At 38.4% G+C, this 16257-nt stretch overlaps 1 protein-coding gene across 1 annotated transcript; it reads left to right on the top strand.

The window, feature by feature from the left end:
* The first annotated feature begins 3229 nt into the window (after positions 1-3229).
* LOC107688458 (myosin-6-like) lies at positions 3230-14821 on the top strand. Its single transcript, XM_016486131.1, has 39 exons — positions 3230-3247; positions 3435-3469; positions 3645-3856; positions 4179-4322; positions 4407-4563; positions 4777-4804; positions 4910-5015; positions 5109-5201; positions 5662-5725; positions 5809-5907; positions 5993-6096; positions 6176-6314; positions 6388-6506; positions 6587-6736; positions 6838-7008; positions 7115-7424; positions 7513-7595; positions 7771-7976; positions 8059-8182; positions 8303-8439; positions 8527-8782; positions 8876-9118; positions 9224-9400; positions 9491-9636; positions 9719-9809; positions 9890-10279; positions 10364-10490; positions 10573-10691; positions 10779-10975; positions 11226-11409; positions 11509-11674; positions 11863-11987; positions 12102-12410; positions 12523-12726; positions 12811-13107; positions 13192-13296; positions 13412-13507; positions 13598-13732; positions 13940-14821. The coding sequence occupies exons 3-39, from the start codon at positions 3656-3658 to the stop codon at positions 13958-13960; spliced, it is 5823 nt and encodes a 1940-aa protein (XP_016341617.1). The 5' UTR covers positions 3230-3247; positions 3435-3469; positions 3645-3655; the 3' UTR covers positions 13961-14821.
* The last annotated feature ends 1436 nt before the right edge of the window (positions 14822-16257 follow it).

Genomic DNA, 16257 nt, shown 5'->3' with positions numbered 1-16257 from the left:
ATTTTTTTTTCTTTTTAATTAAAGCTTAGATTTTTAAATATTTTTTTTTCGTGAAAGATCAAACGGATAAACAATGCAGATTTTTGATCCTATTTACCAAGGGTACAAACGATTCTGACCAGGACTGTAATGGTAGAATCCAAGCTAAGTGCTCTTTTGGGAAATGTAATTTCATGTAAATTAAGTAACATCTACATACATTTACTGTATTATTAATTTGACCAAACATTATACAAAAAAGCAAACATTTGTATCCCCTGAGATCTATTTTATTAAACATTTTATAGATTATATTTATCAAAAGGTACACAGTGATCCTTCAGTGTATGAGAGTTTCTCAGGCTCTTTTGTAGCTGTGCCTCAAACATATAGCACTTTGAACTCTAATACTAAACATCCCCTGTGGAAAGTGTAAATAATAAATCACAACCCCTGGTTTTCAATGTGTTTTTTAAACTGCCTCATTGAGAGATATGAATATATAGAATTATAAATCGAGAAGCAATGTAACTGCAATGTAACTTTTTTATGTTGTAATTTTCATAAGTTTTCATATGTTGTATTTTTGAAGGTAAACAATGAGCATCATGAACTCAATGTACTGATCAGAACTTCACTGCACATGCTACGTTACAGTAGGGATTGAGGGTTTTAAGTGTCGGACAGAGAAGCGCTATATGTATTAAATAGAAAGAGATATAACAAAGCCTTTGGTTCTCAAAATATATTGGACAGAAAGGGGAAAGCAATGAACAACTCTGAAGCACTTATGCATATAACCACAGACAGCTGCACTGATACATCAGTGTGCCAGACCATCTTTATACTTAAATGCATTTCATGTACATATATTACAAAAATGTGCAAAGAGAAACTACCAAGGGCTACCATGCAATAAAACACAAAAGCTAAAGAAAAATTACTTCTTATATAATGTAAAAGGATAGTTTTATACATATCAGTGCCAGTTTATTTTTCCAGTTCCAGTTATTTTTAAAATAATCTTTTATTTTGTTCCAATAAATCTTCCAATGGTTCCTACCTTGATGTCAAGATGTAACCATGCTGTCTAGATATAACTCACCTCAGGGCAGATCTCTCATAGGCCTTTGTCTTGTCCTCTGCCTCGCTGAGTAATATGTGCTCACAGGGGTCCTTTATTTTATTTTTTATTTTTTTATCATACCTGTCATGGCTGTAATATCCCCACTTGCACTCACAAATCTTTTGGAATGTGTCAAAAAGAGTCTCATTCGATTTTATTTTGGACATATTAAATACACAAGTTGGGTATGTATTCATAATTATTGATAACATGGTCAATTATGTCACATTAAATTATAAAATTGGCAACAGTACAGTTTGGGGATATCTGTGTAATCCCATGACAAGTGTAATTAAGCAGCCAGCTATGATAGTAACGCATTCACGGATAGAAGTGATTTCATTTAATGACCAGTGAGAACAAAATGAATTTTAAAGCACATACCTGTGAGTCAGAATGATGTTCCTAATGTTAAGTGCTGCTCAGACTTTGGAAAACTAGAGAGGTCATCGTTATCTTTACTGAGTCTTCAAAAATGGCTTGGCATTTCTCACTTCCTTTTGCACTTTGACGCCAGACATCATTTAAAAGATGTGGCTGGGTGTCAGAATAGAACAGTCTTATCACTTGTCATAGGCACTTAACTCCTTGTTTATCTGTTGACCCTTTCTGTATGGTAACTGTCAAGGGAACTCACCTTCAGTTATGTCTGCCAGTTTTATGCAAATTCGTATTCAAATACTCTACAAATGGACAAACAGTTATAGAAAAAATAAACTATTATCCATTTTGATGACAGTAACTATGTACTTTTGAACTTACCTTAAACACCATTTCAGTGTTTCTGTCTGCATTCATTTGTACTATATGAACAGAATGTCCACCCATGAGGCCTATGGATTAGTGCCCCTTTCATCACTCCCAGTTGCAGCAAATTCCAAGGACATCGGCATGGAAATACCAACATGTGTACCCTCAAACAAAGAATTAACATGAGTACAGGACTCTATACCTTTACAAGAATTTTAGCATACCATAAAACTTCTCTGTGTAGACATGTCACTTGGTTTTATTTATGAGGAAAGACACCTATAATGGCCAGGTGACGGGCTATAGTTGATCCCAGGCAGACCCATAAATTAAGGTCCAGAGGCTCACAGTATGATGGGGTTTCACTCCTCAATCAGTGAGATCCACTCTGCAGGAATTTCACAGGGTTATCTTTGTCCTCAAAGAAACAATGGGTTGTCAACAGCATGGGTTGTTGTGGGAGACACTTGCTGGCGGTGGATGATAATGAAGGATGGCACGGCAATAACCTCAGTCTACACTGTTCCCTACCCAGGGGACTCCAGTTTTCTTTTTTATTGTACGACCATTATCTTTTTTTACTGAATTTGAGGTATGACACCTGTGAAAGACCACTGTGTGTGCTGTTCGACACTTATCGCCTGGATAATCTCGCAGACTAAGATGCTTAATATAGATGCAGAATCAGAGGGCATCTGATATTGTTGTTTGCGTCTCTGCAAAGACTGACAAAAAACACAATGTCGCATAATAACCCCCCTTAAGCTCTCTGGGTAACTGAGAGCCCACATGGCATGCAGTTCAAATGTATCACTTTACTGAAATCTGATACCTTCTCCTGAGTATTCTAAACAATGTTGGATGACAAATATAGAATTCCATCTGAAGTTTGTTAAGACATCCAGCATTTGAATCCCTTCGTTGCCTGTTAAACCCTCATGTGCATGGCGCTAAAGTAATGCAGTGATGGCTTACCACAAGAACACACAAATGGAATTTTCTATAAATATCTTGCTCCTTTGTCCCACGTTTTGGAGTAATATTCACATCAGATGCCTATTCTTCAATGTACAACTTTGTCTGGCTTTAATCATTCACATTTCATTTAAGTGCAAACCACTTAACTCTTTTAGCTGACCTAAATTTGTGCTCTGCTATCAATGAGAACCTAATATGGAGCACTAACAAATATAACAAAGATAAGACTTAACTCACCTAACAGGTTCTTGTTTCTCCCTAATACCCATTACTACCCTCGTTGCACCCTAACAGTGCTCAGACACAATAGCATTCCTGCTTTGTGGGATGCCTTCCCCAAATTTGGGAGGATGACTTCCTTTATAAAGAGATCTCATGGTTGTTCTCCAGACAAGTCAGAGGTTTTATCTGAGGGTAAGATTTGAACCATAACTGCATGATGTTACATTTAATAGAAAATGATACAAATTTGTTCTGAAATGTTTTACTTCTTATTGTGTTGCTTTCTTCTGATTGCATCTTTTAAGTAATGGGTTGTTTAGTGATGTAACAAAGTTTAAAACATTAAGGAGTAACAATGAAACAATATTTACATTGACAGGTTCTTCTTCAGCCGCCACACCTGGTGCACATCAGGTAAGAGTCATGCATATTTTCTGTTTAAGAACCTTTTCTAGATTTATTTAAAAGCTGGTTTTTATATGATCATATGGTAGAAAGCCGCAAGGCATTGTTCAACTATCATAAATACAACTGCTTGATCACAACAAAATTGTAAAAACATGGACTTAACCTACGTTATCATCTCCAGACAAGGCAATCATGGCGGATGCTCAGATGGCAGAGTTTGGAGCAGTGGCTTCTTACCTGCGGAAGTCAGAACGAGAGCGTTTGGAAGCACAAACTCGTCCATTTGATATGAAAAAGGAGTGTTTTGTGCCTGATCCAGATGAAGAGTATGTGAAAGCTTCAATCGTCAGTCGTGAAGGTGACAAAGTCACTGTAGTGACTGAGAAAAGAAAGGTAGGCTCAACTAATTGAATAAACATTATCTGAAGGAGCATATATTTCACATTTTATATTGGATTATAAATATTAGTATATTTCAGTGGTACAAGTGGCCACTGAAAACATTATGAACAACAATTTGTAATAATTTTGAAATTTGTAATAACTTGGCAATAAAATAAATAAATAAAGGTCTAAATTAAAATGTTAGCTTCAAGATGATTTGATTTTAGAGCAATGTTACAATACAATCTGCACACAATAGCAAATTTGATGCCACTTTTGTATGAAAGTATTATTCTAATGTTTCCAATTCTAATTTTTCTGCTTCTAACAGACTGTCACTGTAAAGGAAGCTGACATTCATCCCCAGAACCCACCAAAGTTTGATAAAATTGAAGACATGGCAATGTTCACCTTCCTTCATGAGCCAGCCGTGCTGTTCAACCTCAAAGAGCGCTATGCAGCATGGATGATCTATGTAAGAGCAGACCAGTTCAGTGTCACTTGAAAATACATCCTAATTAGCTTCAATTACTGAACTTTACTTGTCCCTTTCCCACAGACCTACTCCGGGCTGTTCTGTGTCACTGTCAACCCTTACAAGTGGCTGCCCGTGTACAATCAGGAGGTGGTTATAGCCTATAGAGGGAAAAAGAGGAGTGAAGCTCCTCCCCACATCTTTTCCATCTCTGATAATGCCTACCAGTACATGCTGACAGGTATGGACAAAGCCACAAATCTTTTCTGCTCTGTAGATCTGAGAGTACTTGTATTCTAGCTGAAAGCATTATCAAATTAGGCAAGGAAGGTGTAGACTTTTGTGAAGGTTTTTGAATTCTGCACTAATCTCTGAATGAGCATTATCCCCGTAAAGATCGACAATATACTTCATAACTCAAGAATTAGTAACATTATAGTCTTCTCCATTTCAGACAGGGAAAACCAGTCAATTCTGATCACGTAAGTAAAATTTCTTATCTTTTAATGTCATTCCTTAGTTAATTAAATATTTCTTGTTATGTTAAAGATTTACATAATTTATTTTTATGTTCTATGTTACTGTAGTGGAGAATCTGGAGCAGGAAAGACTGTAAACACGAAGAGAGTCATTCAATATTTTGCAAGCATTGCAGCTGGAGGCTCAGCAAAGAAAGATGGGTCAGAAAAAAAGGTAAGTGTCATTTTCATAACTGTCATCTGTTTCTACATTAATTGAAAATAAACTGATTGAAAAGACAACTAAACATTTGCTGTTTCATTACAGGGAACCCTGGAGGATCAAATCATCCAGGCTAATCCTGCTTTGGAAGCTTTTGGTAATGCAAAGACCATCAGAAATGACAACTCCTCAAGATTTGTAAGCTTCAGCGTTGAACATTTATGTAAAACCTTTAATGAACATGTAAATAGTTGTCCAATTTACATTTCAGCTAATGTACAGCATGCATGTCACAACGCTATCACAGATATAGTGTGAGAATACCCTCTGCTGGATAAACCAAAATGATATAAAGAGAACATAGGGTCGGCAGATGGAAGACTGCACCCTGAGCCAATATAAATGTCATAGTATATCTTTAGTATTTATATAATTATGATATAAAACATTAAAATCAGCAAAAACAAAAAAGAAAAAAAGCCTTAACGTTACTGCAGGTAAAGTTATTTGAAAACAAATACTAAGTGTCTCTCAACACATTTTAGGCATTAGGTACTTATAAGACATACTGATTGTATTTCAGTAATTTCAGCTAATGCAATTATTAATGCATTAATTGTGTTTAATTTCATAATATTATAATTTTCAATTCTTTTAGGGAAAATTTATCCGAATTCATTTTGGTGCCAGTGGCAAGCTGGCCTCTGCTGACATTGAGACATGTAAGAATTAATTCCATTGTTTTGGTGTTACAAAAACACCTGAGGTCAAAGACTAACATTGAATTTTTTAACATAAATATCAGATCTTCTGGAGAAGTCAAGGGTGACATTCCAGCTTAAAGCTGAAAGGGACTATCACATTTTCTACCAAATCCTTTCTCAGAGGAAACCTGAGCTGCTGGGTAAGACACAGTATATATCCCTAATTAAATGCCTTTTACAGTTTTACCACTACAAACTGCCGGTTCTTTTTCTCTCTTAAAATAGAGATGCTGCTCATCACCAATAACCCCTATGACTACGCTTACATCTCTCAAGGAGAAACAACTGTAGCCTCAATTAATGATAGCGAAGAACTACTCGCCACTGATGTAAGAATTAATTGATTTACATTATTTTTTCTGTTATTGTGAAGCTCTCATATGACACCTCCAATTCTGTAAACTTTAGGAAGCATTTGATGTGCTAGGCTTTACTCAGGAGGAGAAAAATGGCATCTATAAACTGATTGGAACCATTATGCATTATGGCAATATGAAGTTCAAACAAAAGCAGAGGGAGGAGCAAGCAGAAGCTGATGGGACTGAAGGTATGTAGAGTATAATTAGAAAGTAGCAAACTAAATTCAAACGTATCTTATTAAAATTGTACAAATTTTACAGATGCAGACAAAGTTGCGTATCTGATGGGCCTCAACTCTGCTGACCTAATCAAAGGTTTATGCCATCCAAGAGTGAAAGTAGGAAATGAGTGGGTCACCAAAGGGCAAAATGTCCAGCAGGTGAGTTGGAGTGTCACTAATGAAATGATGCCCATTTATCAATGTAATAGAAAACCATACAAATGCTTCTCTGTGCTCAGGTGTACTACACTATTGGTGCACTGTCCAAGGCAGTGTATGAAAAAATGTTCCTTTGGATGGTTGTAAGAATCAATCAGTCTCTGGACACTAAACAACCTCGTCAATATTTCATTGGAGTACTGGATATTGCTGGTTTTGAGATTTTTGATGTAAGTCTTTGTGGATAAATCCGCATGTTGTCAAGTTTAAAAATGCATATTATTGTCTAACATATACTTTCAATTCCTTTCAATAAACGTAATAACTACAGTTCAACACCTTTGAGCAACTCTGCATCAACTTTACCAATGAGAAACTGCAACAGTTTTTCAACCATCACATGTTTGTGCTGGAACAAGAGGAGTACAAGAAAGAAGGGATTGAATGGGAGTTCATTGACTTTGGCATGGACTTACAGGCCTGCATTGATCTCATTGAGAAAGTAAGTAGTGCTAACGATAAAGTCGTCATACATAAATGGTGCTCTAATTGTTTAACAAGGCTATCTGCTATGTCAGTAATTCAATCTTATCAACTTCTTTATTCAGCCTATGGGCATCATGTCCATCCTTGAAGAGGAGTGCATGTTTCCCAAAGCCAGTGATGCAACCTTTAAAGCAAAGCTTTATGACAACCACCTTGGGAAATCAAACAACTTTCAGAAACCAAGAGCAATCAAAGGGAAGCCAGAGTCTCATTTTTCTCTGATTCACTATGCTGGTACAGTTGACTATAATATTAACAACTGGCTGGTGAAGAACAAAGACCCACTGAATGAGACTGTTGTTGGACTCTTTCAAAAGTCCACACTCAAGCTCCTGTCAATGCTCTTTGCTAATTATGCTGGGGCAGAGTCTGGTATGTATGAATTATGTATGCACAATAGAATCTCATATGCACGTATGAGTGATACTACTGCTTGACAATAATTACTTGGTTTGACCAGGTCAAGAGAATGGTAAGGGAGGTAAAGGAGGTGGAAGTAAGAAGAAGGGCTCCTCGTTCCAAACTGTGTCTGCACTTCATAGGGTAATTGAATTTCAGACTCAAATGCTCATACACAATGACAAAATAAAAAATAGATAATGTATGCTAATGTTATGAAGCTGTTTCCAGTGGATCTATATAAGTAGTTTTTTAGGTAATTGAAAGTACTCCTTAACATCACTGAATAGCTTAAATTCTGTGTACATTTTTCCTACAGGAAAACTTGAATAAGTTAATGACAAACCTAAGATCAACTCACCCTCATTTTGTGCGCTGCATCATACCTAATGAGACAAAGATTCCTGGTGCAATGGAGAATCCTTTGGTTATGCACCAGCTACGCTGTAACGGTGTACTGGAGGGCATCAGGATTTGCAGGAAGGGCTTCCCCAATAGAATCCTCTATGGCGATTTCAAACAGAGGTTATTATTATTCTGTGACATTTAAACTCTAAATTCACAACAACTCTTTCCATTATTAGAGGTGTTATATACTTATTTACAGGTACCGAATCCTAAACCCTGCAGCCATACCTGAAGGTCAATTCATAGATAGCAGGAAAGGAGCTGAGAAACTCCTGAGTTCACTGGATATTGATCACAATCAATATAAATTTGGACACACAAAGGTGAAATCTCGCATTAATCTGAATAGATTTTATATCTGTTATTTGATATTAGAGCAAAGATGACAGTGGTCAAGTAATACTGTGAGTAAAATGCATGTTTCTATAATTAATTCTGCTTAGGTGTTCTTCAAGGCTGGTTTACTGGGTCAGTTGGAAGAAATGAGAGATGACAGACTATCTCTAATTATTACTGGTATTCAAGCTAGATCCAGAGGACTCCTTGCAAGGATTGAGTTTCAGAAGATAGTTGAAAGAAGGCAAGAATTCTTTATATTGCGCACAGCCTTAACAATTTGATACATTTTTAAAATATTTTCTGACATAAAAATGGAATGTTCTCACAGGGATGCCCTACTGGTTATCCAGTGGAATGTCCGTGCCTTCATGGGGGTGAAGAATTGGCCCTGGATGAAGCTATTTTTCAAGATCAAACCTCTACTAAAGTCGGCAGAAGCAGAAAAAGAGATGGCAAATATGAAAGATGAATTTGCCAAGCTTAAAGAGGCTTACGCTAAATCTGAAGCCCGAAGGAAAGAACTGGAAGAAAAAATGGTATCTCTTCTCCAAGAGAAGAATGACCTACAACTTCATGTCCAAGCGGTCAGTTAATATTTTGTGCCTTTGAAATGTAGAAGTAAATGTGTTTCTGCAGTATAGAAATTACTGAATAGTTTTAACATCATTCAAAAACAGGAGCAAGACAATCTCTGTGACGCAGAAGAGCGATGCGACCAGCTCATCAAAAACAAGATCCAGCTTGAGGCAAAAGCCAAAGAGCTCACAGAGCGACTTGAGGATGAGGAGGAGATGAACGCAGAGCTCACAGCTAAGAAGAGAAAGCTGGAGGATGAGTGCTCAGAGCTGAAGAAAGATATTGATGATCTGGAGCTGACTCTGGCTAAAGTGGAGAAAGAGAAGCATGCGACAGAGAACAAGGTCTGAGATGTTTTTCTACACAACACAACACAACATACACACACACACACACACACATGCACAGTTATATTGTACAAATACTCAGAACTTAATGTTCTTTTGCAGGTGAAGAACCTGACAGAGGAAATGGCAGCTTTGGATGACATCATTGTAAAGCTTACCAAGGAGAGAAAGGCCTTGCAGGAAGCTCATCAGCAGACACTGGATGACCTGCAAAGTGAGGAGGACAAAGTCAACATCCTCACCAAGGCAAAAGCAAAGCTAGAGCAGCAAGTGGATGATGTGAGTTTTACATTTTACAACTACGTTTAATATTCTTGATACAAGCAAATGACCATGCAACCAACTGGCATGTTGAATTATTTATACCAGTTGGAAGGATCTCTTGAGCAAGAAAAAAAGATCCGTATGGATCTAGAAAGAGCCAAGAGGAAACTAGAAGGAGACTTGAAGTTAACCCAGGAAAGCTTAATGGACCTGGATAATGACAAACAGCAGTTAGAGGAGCGTCTAAAAAAGTAAATCCATTCTTTTACAGTCCAATCTGTATGTTCTAAGGACTAAGTCTAAGGACTGTAAACATCTCTTTTTCAATCATAGGAAAGATTTTGAGATCAGTCAGCTCAATGGGAAAATCGAGGCTGAACAAACTATTTGTATTCAGCTACAGAAAAAACTGAAGGAACTTCAGGTAACCCACACAAAGAGCATATTGACATTTGAAAAATTAAATGAGACATGAGAGATAACTCTGACATATTTATGATATAGGCACGTATTGAGGAGCTGGAGGAGGAGCTTGAGGCAGAAAGAGCTGCCAGAGCCAAGGTGGAGAAACAAAGAGCAGATTTAGCCAGAGAGCTGGAGGAGATCAGTGAGAGACTGGAGGAAGCTGGAGGAGCTACAGCTGCTCAGATTGAGATGAACAAGAAACGGGAAACTGAGTTTCAGAAACTTCGCAGAGACCTTGAAGAGGCCACTCTACAACATGAGACCACTGCCGCCACACTGAGGAAGAAACAAGCTGACAGTGTGGCAGATTTGGGAGAGCAAATAGACAATCTTCAAAGAGTCAAGCAAAAACTGGAAAAGGAAAAAAGTGAACTCAGACTCGAGCTGGATGATGTGGTCTCAAACATGGAACATGTTGTTAAGACGAAGGTATTGTTAATACAAGTAGTCATAAATTAGATTTGTTTTCTTGCTGGGAAGTAATTTTCAAGCCAAATTATTTACTTTGCTCAGGCAAATCTTGAGAAGACCTGCAGGTCTTTGGAAGATCAAATGAACGAATACAGAACAAAATATGAGGAGGGCCAGCGTTGTATCAATGACTTCACAATGCAAAAATCTAAACTACAATCTGAAAATGGTAAGGCTGTCAAATAACTTTTTTTCAATCATTATGAGTGACAGAACACCAACAATAATAAAATGCATGATGACATACCCAGGTGAACTTTCAAGACAGCTGGAGGAGAAGGACTCTCTTGTCTCCCAGCTAACTAGAAGCAAGATGTCTTATACTCAGCAAACTGAAGATCTTAAAAGGCAATTGGAGGAGGAAACTAAGGTGTGAACTGAGTATGAACATTGTCTGATTAATATTGAAAAAAATTATTTTTGTTGCTCTGCTAAATAACAATGTGTCCTCCTCCAGGCGAAGAATGCCTTAGCCCATGCTGTACAATCAGCTCGTCATGACACAGATCTGCTCAGAGAGCAGTATGAGGAGGAGCAGGAGGCCAAAGCAGAGCTACAGCGAGGCATGTCCAAAGCTAATTCTGAGGTGGCTCAGTGGAGAACAAAGTATGAAACTGATGCCATCCAGAGAACGGAAGAACTGGAGGAAGCCAAGTAAGATATGTTTCTATATAGAATTTCATATATATTTGGACTTTTCTTTAAGGCTTAACTTCTCTACTGACAGATAAGCTTTTTGTTTGTGTTATGTTTCTTTTAAAATGTAAGACGAACAAAAAGTTTTTCTGTTAGTTGGCCAAGCTTCCCCAAATATAAGGTAAAAATATAATAAAATGTCTATCTATTTTTTTCAGGGTGTGCAAACGAAATTATCTTCCTCAATATTGTTCTGTTTTTTAAACAGGAAGAAACTGGCTCAACGGTTGCAGGAGGCTGAAGAAGCTGTTGAAGCAGTAAATGCGAAATGTTCATCTCTTGAAAAGACCAAACACAGACTCCAAAATGAGATTGAAGATCTTATGGTGGACCTGGAGAGGTCTAATGCAGCTGCAGCAGCCTTGGACAAGAAACAAAGAAACTTTGATAAAGTAACCAAACATGGTTCTTGATTTGGGATTAATCTTAAAAATTGTTTAATTACCAGTTATCCTAAAATCTATTTACATGAAGAAAAAAAATGCTTTTAGGTCCTGGCTGAGTGGAAGCAGAAGTACGAAGAGTCACAGGTTGAGCTAGAGTGCTCTCAAAAGGAAGCCAGATGTCTGAGTACTGAACTTTTCAAGCTGAAGAATTCCTATGAAGAATCTTTGGATCACCTGGAGACCATGAAGAGAGAAAATAAAAATCTCCAAGGTAACTTTGCAAATAATCTTAAAGCAAATAATTGTAATAAATAAATGTAAATATTGAAAAGAGTTTATGGTTTGTTTGAAGTGTGGTGGTGGAAGACGTAGAATTTATAGATAGCACTGTGGAGACATTATCACTAAGGCTGGAGAAAATAAGGCAATATGTTAAAATGCAATATTCTTTTCATCTAGAGGAGATTTCTGATCTCACTGAGCAACTTGGTGAGGGAGGAAAGAGCATTCATGAACTGGAGAAAATGATAAAACAGCTGGAGCAAGAAAAAAGTGAGATTCAGTCTGCTTTGGAAGAGGCAGAAGTAAGTTTTCAGATGCAGCTTTATTCCTTGACATCTAGATTATTATATTAAATACTATTGTTAAAAGTTAATTGTCTTGCAAACCAAGTAACAGATCACAATCTTCTTTGAAAGGCCTCACTGGAGCACGAGGAGGGTAAAATTCTGCGAGCTCAGCTAGAATTTAACCAAACAAAGGCTGATATTGAGCGCAAACTAGCTGAGAAGGATGAAGAGATGGAGCAGAGCAAACGCAATTTGCAGAGAACCATCGATACTCTGCAAAGTTCTTTGGAGTCAGAAACACGAAGCCGGAATGAGGCCCTCAGAATAAAAAAGAAGATGGAAGGGGATCTAAATGAGATGGAGATACAGCTTAGTCAGGCAAATCGACAAGCAGCAGAGGCTCAAAAACAACTCAAGAGTGTCCAAGCACATCTGAAAGTAAGACGCACTCTGAATCAATACTGTGAAACAATGAAGCAAAGAATGAGAGCTTTTGAAGGGTTAGAGTTGTTGAAATGCTTGTCTTAATTAGTTTGAACTCATATTCTAGGATGCTCAGCTACAGTTGGATGACTCTCTGAGAACAAATGATGATCTCAAGGAGAACATTGCGATTGTAGAGAGACGCAACAACCTTCTGCAGGCTGAACTAGAGGAGCTGAGAGCAGCTCTTGAGCAAACTGAGAGAGGCCGCAAGCTTGCAGAGCAAGAGCTGCTGGATATCAGTGAAAGAGTGCAGCTACTGCACTCCCAGGTTTGCGACTGTTTGGTTATTCTTCATTCTGAACAGATCCATTTATTCAGCTTTTAATTCAATGCAAATGTCTCCTTTGTCCAGAATACAAGCCTCTTGAATCAGAAGAAGAAGCTTGAGACTGACATATCCCAGCTTCAGACAGAAGTGGAAGAGGCAGTGCAAGAATGTAGGAACGCTGAAGAAAAAGCCAAGAAGGCCATAACTGATGCTGCCATGATGGCTGAGGAGTTGAAGAAGGAGCAGGACACAAGTGCTCACCTGGAGCGTATGAAGAAGAACATGGAGCAGACCATTAAGGACCTGCAGCACTGCCTAGATGAAGCAGAACAAATTGCTATGAAGGGAGGCAAAAAACAAGTACAGAAACTAGAAGCTCGGGTGAGTGACCTACCATAAATCTCAACAATGTTTTCTGACTATTACAAGTGGCACTCTGTAAGCACATTCACACTGTGCCAACAGGTGAGGGATCTGGAGAATGAAGTAGAATCAGAGCAGAAGAAGAGCAGTGAGGCAGTAAAAGGAATTCGCAAATATGAGAGACGTATTAAAGAACTGACCTACCAGGTAAAAAAAGAAAAGAAGCTAATTTCACTACTGAATACACCTATAGAAAATGTGATGACAATGACATTCTCATTCAAAAATTCTCAAGTCTCTTTGCTATATTTTGTCTTAAAAGACTGAGGAGGACCGCAAGAATCTGGCTCGACTGCAAGATCTTGTTGATAAGCTTCAGCTAAAGGTCAAGGCTTACAAGAGGGCTGCAGAGGAAGCTGTAAGTATTAGCCTAAATATCACACTTTTTGGATAAATCATACTATTAAATGCAAACTCTAATCTCAAAACTGCTAATCCTGCTTCATAGGAGGAACAAGCCAACACACATAATAGCAAATTACGGAAAATCCAGCATGAACTTGATGAAGCAGAAGAAAGAGCTGACATTGCAGAGTCACAAGTCAACAAACTGCGTGCCAAAAGTCGTGATGTCGGTTCTAAGGCCAGTGATTAAGCAGACTGATTTTTCTTTGCATCTATCCTGATTCAAACCAATCAAGTCAAATGAAGTTGTAATTACCCCATTTTTCAAGTGCTCATTTAAAGTATATTTTTGCCACATTGATATACAATAAATTTTTTGAGAACATATGTAATTAAAATATTTTACCACAACTGATAATGTCTCCCTTTCCTCTTTTTTATACAGAAGGGACATGATGAAGAGTAAAGCTCAAACGGACCTTCTGCGTGTCTCCTATTTGTTGTATTAGTTATCCACTTGGCTCTTTTTCAGCCACACAGTAGAATAAAGTTTAATTGCATTCAGTCTGTGCTGTGATTGAGTTATTATGCGTTAAAATGATGAACATTACTTTGTGGGAAAAATTATTGCAGTGTTCAGGGTGTAACTTTTTATCTTAAATACAAAATAAATCATTAAATGGCTATTATTTATTATATTTTTGAATTATACCTCAGGGGGTCAATTTAGGTTATACCAGTTCATCTATCAAATCCACTGCTCTAAAACTCAAGGATATACATGGAAGTGCTTTTTCTCAAATGAATTATTGTCTTCATATTCATTATAAACTAGCCAAGGTAAAACTATTTCTATATCAATGTGTTAACATGGATTTCAGTAGATCATAATAGATGGAAGACATGGAAATTCATATTAGAAATCCACTTAAAGGATTAACAGTACCTTCATTTGCTCTTTCCATCCACTCTCTCCAAAATATTATGTTTAAAATGTATCCTTACTTTGCTGTGACCTAAAATCTTGAAGTTTGTCGACAAGGCTGTCTTCACATGTAAATCATCGTCTTCACACCTAGTCACTGTAATTATAGCATAGAGACAGCGAGCTCAGCAGCTTATCAAGTGACTTTGTGTAAATCCTATTGCAATTGTATCTCTTTCTGTTACATCCGAAGTACTGAGGAAAGATCAAGATTTACGGAAAAGTTCGTCCTCGCTTTCATTCAATTATGAATTAATACAGTACAATTCATAAAGGGATACACTGAAGAAGACATGACGATTTTATCTTTGACAAAATTAGCTATTTTTGTATGGGATTACCTTTGTGCCAATTAAAATGAATGTACTTTTTCAAGAAACTTATGAAAATATAAATTGAAACTGAATAAAATATCTTTGAAACTGAAAAAAACAATTGACTTCGTTTTTAATACACTGCATGTTTTGCAACTGTTTTCTCTTCTTTCATTCGCTGATCTGTACTTATGCGCTTCCAGAGTTTTCATTTACGCTTCTAAAGTTCCCTTTCGATTCGGTCACTCTACATTGCTATGGGAATTAACCTTTCCTCCAAATACTACTGAAGCCTTATTGAATCACACAAGTGAAACTGGCCAATGGCGTTCAAGCACGCGAAATATGAGGGGCTCCCACTCTATATAAAGCAGCGCTTGTACGTCATCTATTCAGAATCTTTTTCTTCAGCCAACCTTCTACGAGAAGCCTTCTCTTCCCCTACTGTGTTCCGGTGAGCTTCGGAAACAAGGATGACTCGCGATTGCCTCTCCTGCGCAGAGCCAATCGAACTCTCTGATGGCCACAAGTCGTGTGTCTTCTGCCTGGGTTGCGCCCACGCAGAGGCGGCGCTTGGGGGGGTCGGACTGCCCCCACTGCGGAGATATGAGCCTCCGGACTCTCAAGCTCCGTGTGGCCATCGTCCAAGGCGATGAACTTGCCCAACTAGCCCTGCCGCGCTCTTCCTCTGCAGCCTCTTTCGAGCCAAGGAGGAAAGTGCCGCGAGCTTCTGATGCGGATCTTTCAGGGTCAGGTGATGAGCCCGTGCCGGCTCAGTGCCCACGTGCTCCTCACCCCCCTGCTGCAGGTCCCCTTCCAGTGTGCTCCATGACCGCTGTTCTCCGCCCCTCTCCCATCGCTCAAGATGTGGTGTCCTTTGGTGCCATGGAGGGCGCTGAAGAAGAGGATGACGCCATTTCGGTGGCAGCGTCTGCGAGAGAGGAGTGGTTTAACAGCCCGCTGGATTACACTGCGCCCCACAGGAGCGACACCTTGATGCGCTATCCGAAAGGTGCGCAGATACGCTCTCTTCATAAAAGCACTGAGACGTGGCTACCTCAAACTGAGGAAAACCCCCAAACTAACAAAACACTTTAAAGACACCCAGATCAAATGAAAGAGTTCAAGCAGGTAAGTTTCATTTTAATTTTTCCCATTCGTTGATTTATTTGGGGCGGCCCGCCACAATATCAACACTGACCGCCACAAATAGATTTTCCAAAATGCATTGACATCGTTGAATAAACATGAGCTCTGCATGCTTCAAAGTCAAAACGCAGCGCGGGTGTTTGTATATTAATGTATCTTTAGAAAAGTTTCAATGTCATTTTCATTTCAACTTTTCTATAACGCCTGAAAAAACAGCGATTATGAGCGGAGCGCTGCTTTGTTTACAGCCGTTACCGGGGAAACCGCTGTATTTCTGACGCTGCTAAAGCGCCTCCTGCTGGCAGAGAATGAATT

Source organism: Sinocyclocheilus anshuiensis, unplaced genomic scaffold, assembly GCF_001515605.1.
Source record: "Sinocyclocheilus anshuiensis isolate Anshui unplaced genomic scaffold, SAMN03320099.WGS_v1.1 scaffold329, whole genome shotgun sequence".
Lineage (NCBI taxonomy): Eukaryota > Metazoa > Chordata > Actinopteri > Cypriniformes > Cyprinidae > Sinocyclocheilus > Sinocyclocheilus anshuiensis.
The sequence above is the reverse complement of the archived record's forward strand: the minus strand, read 5'-3'. Positions and strand labels throughout refer to the sequence as shown.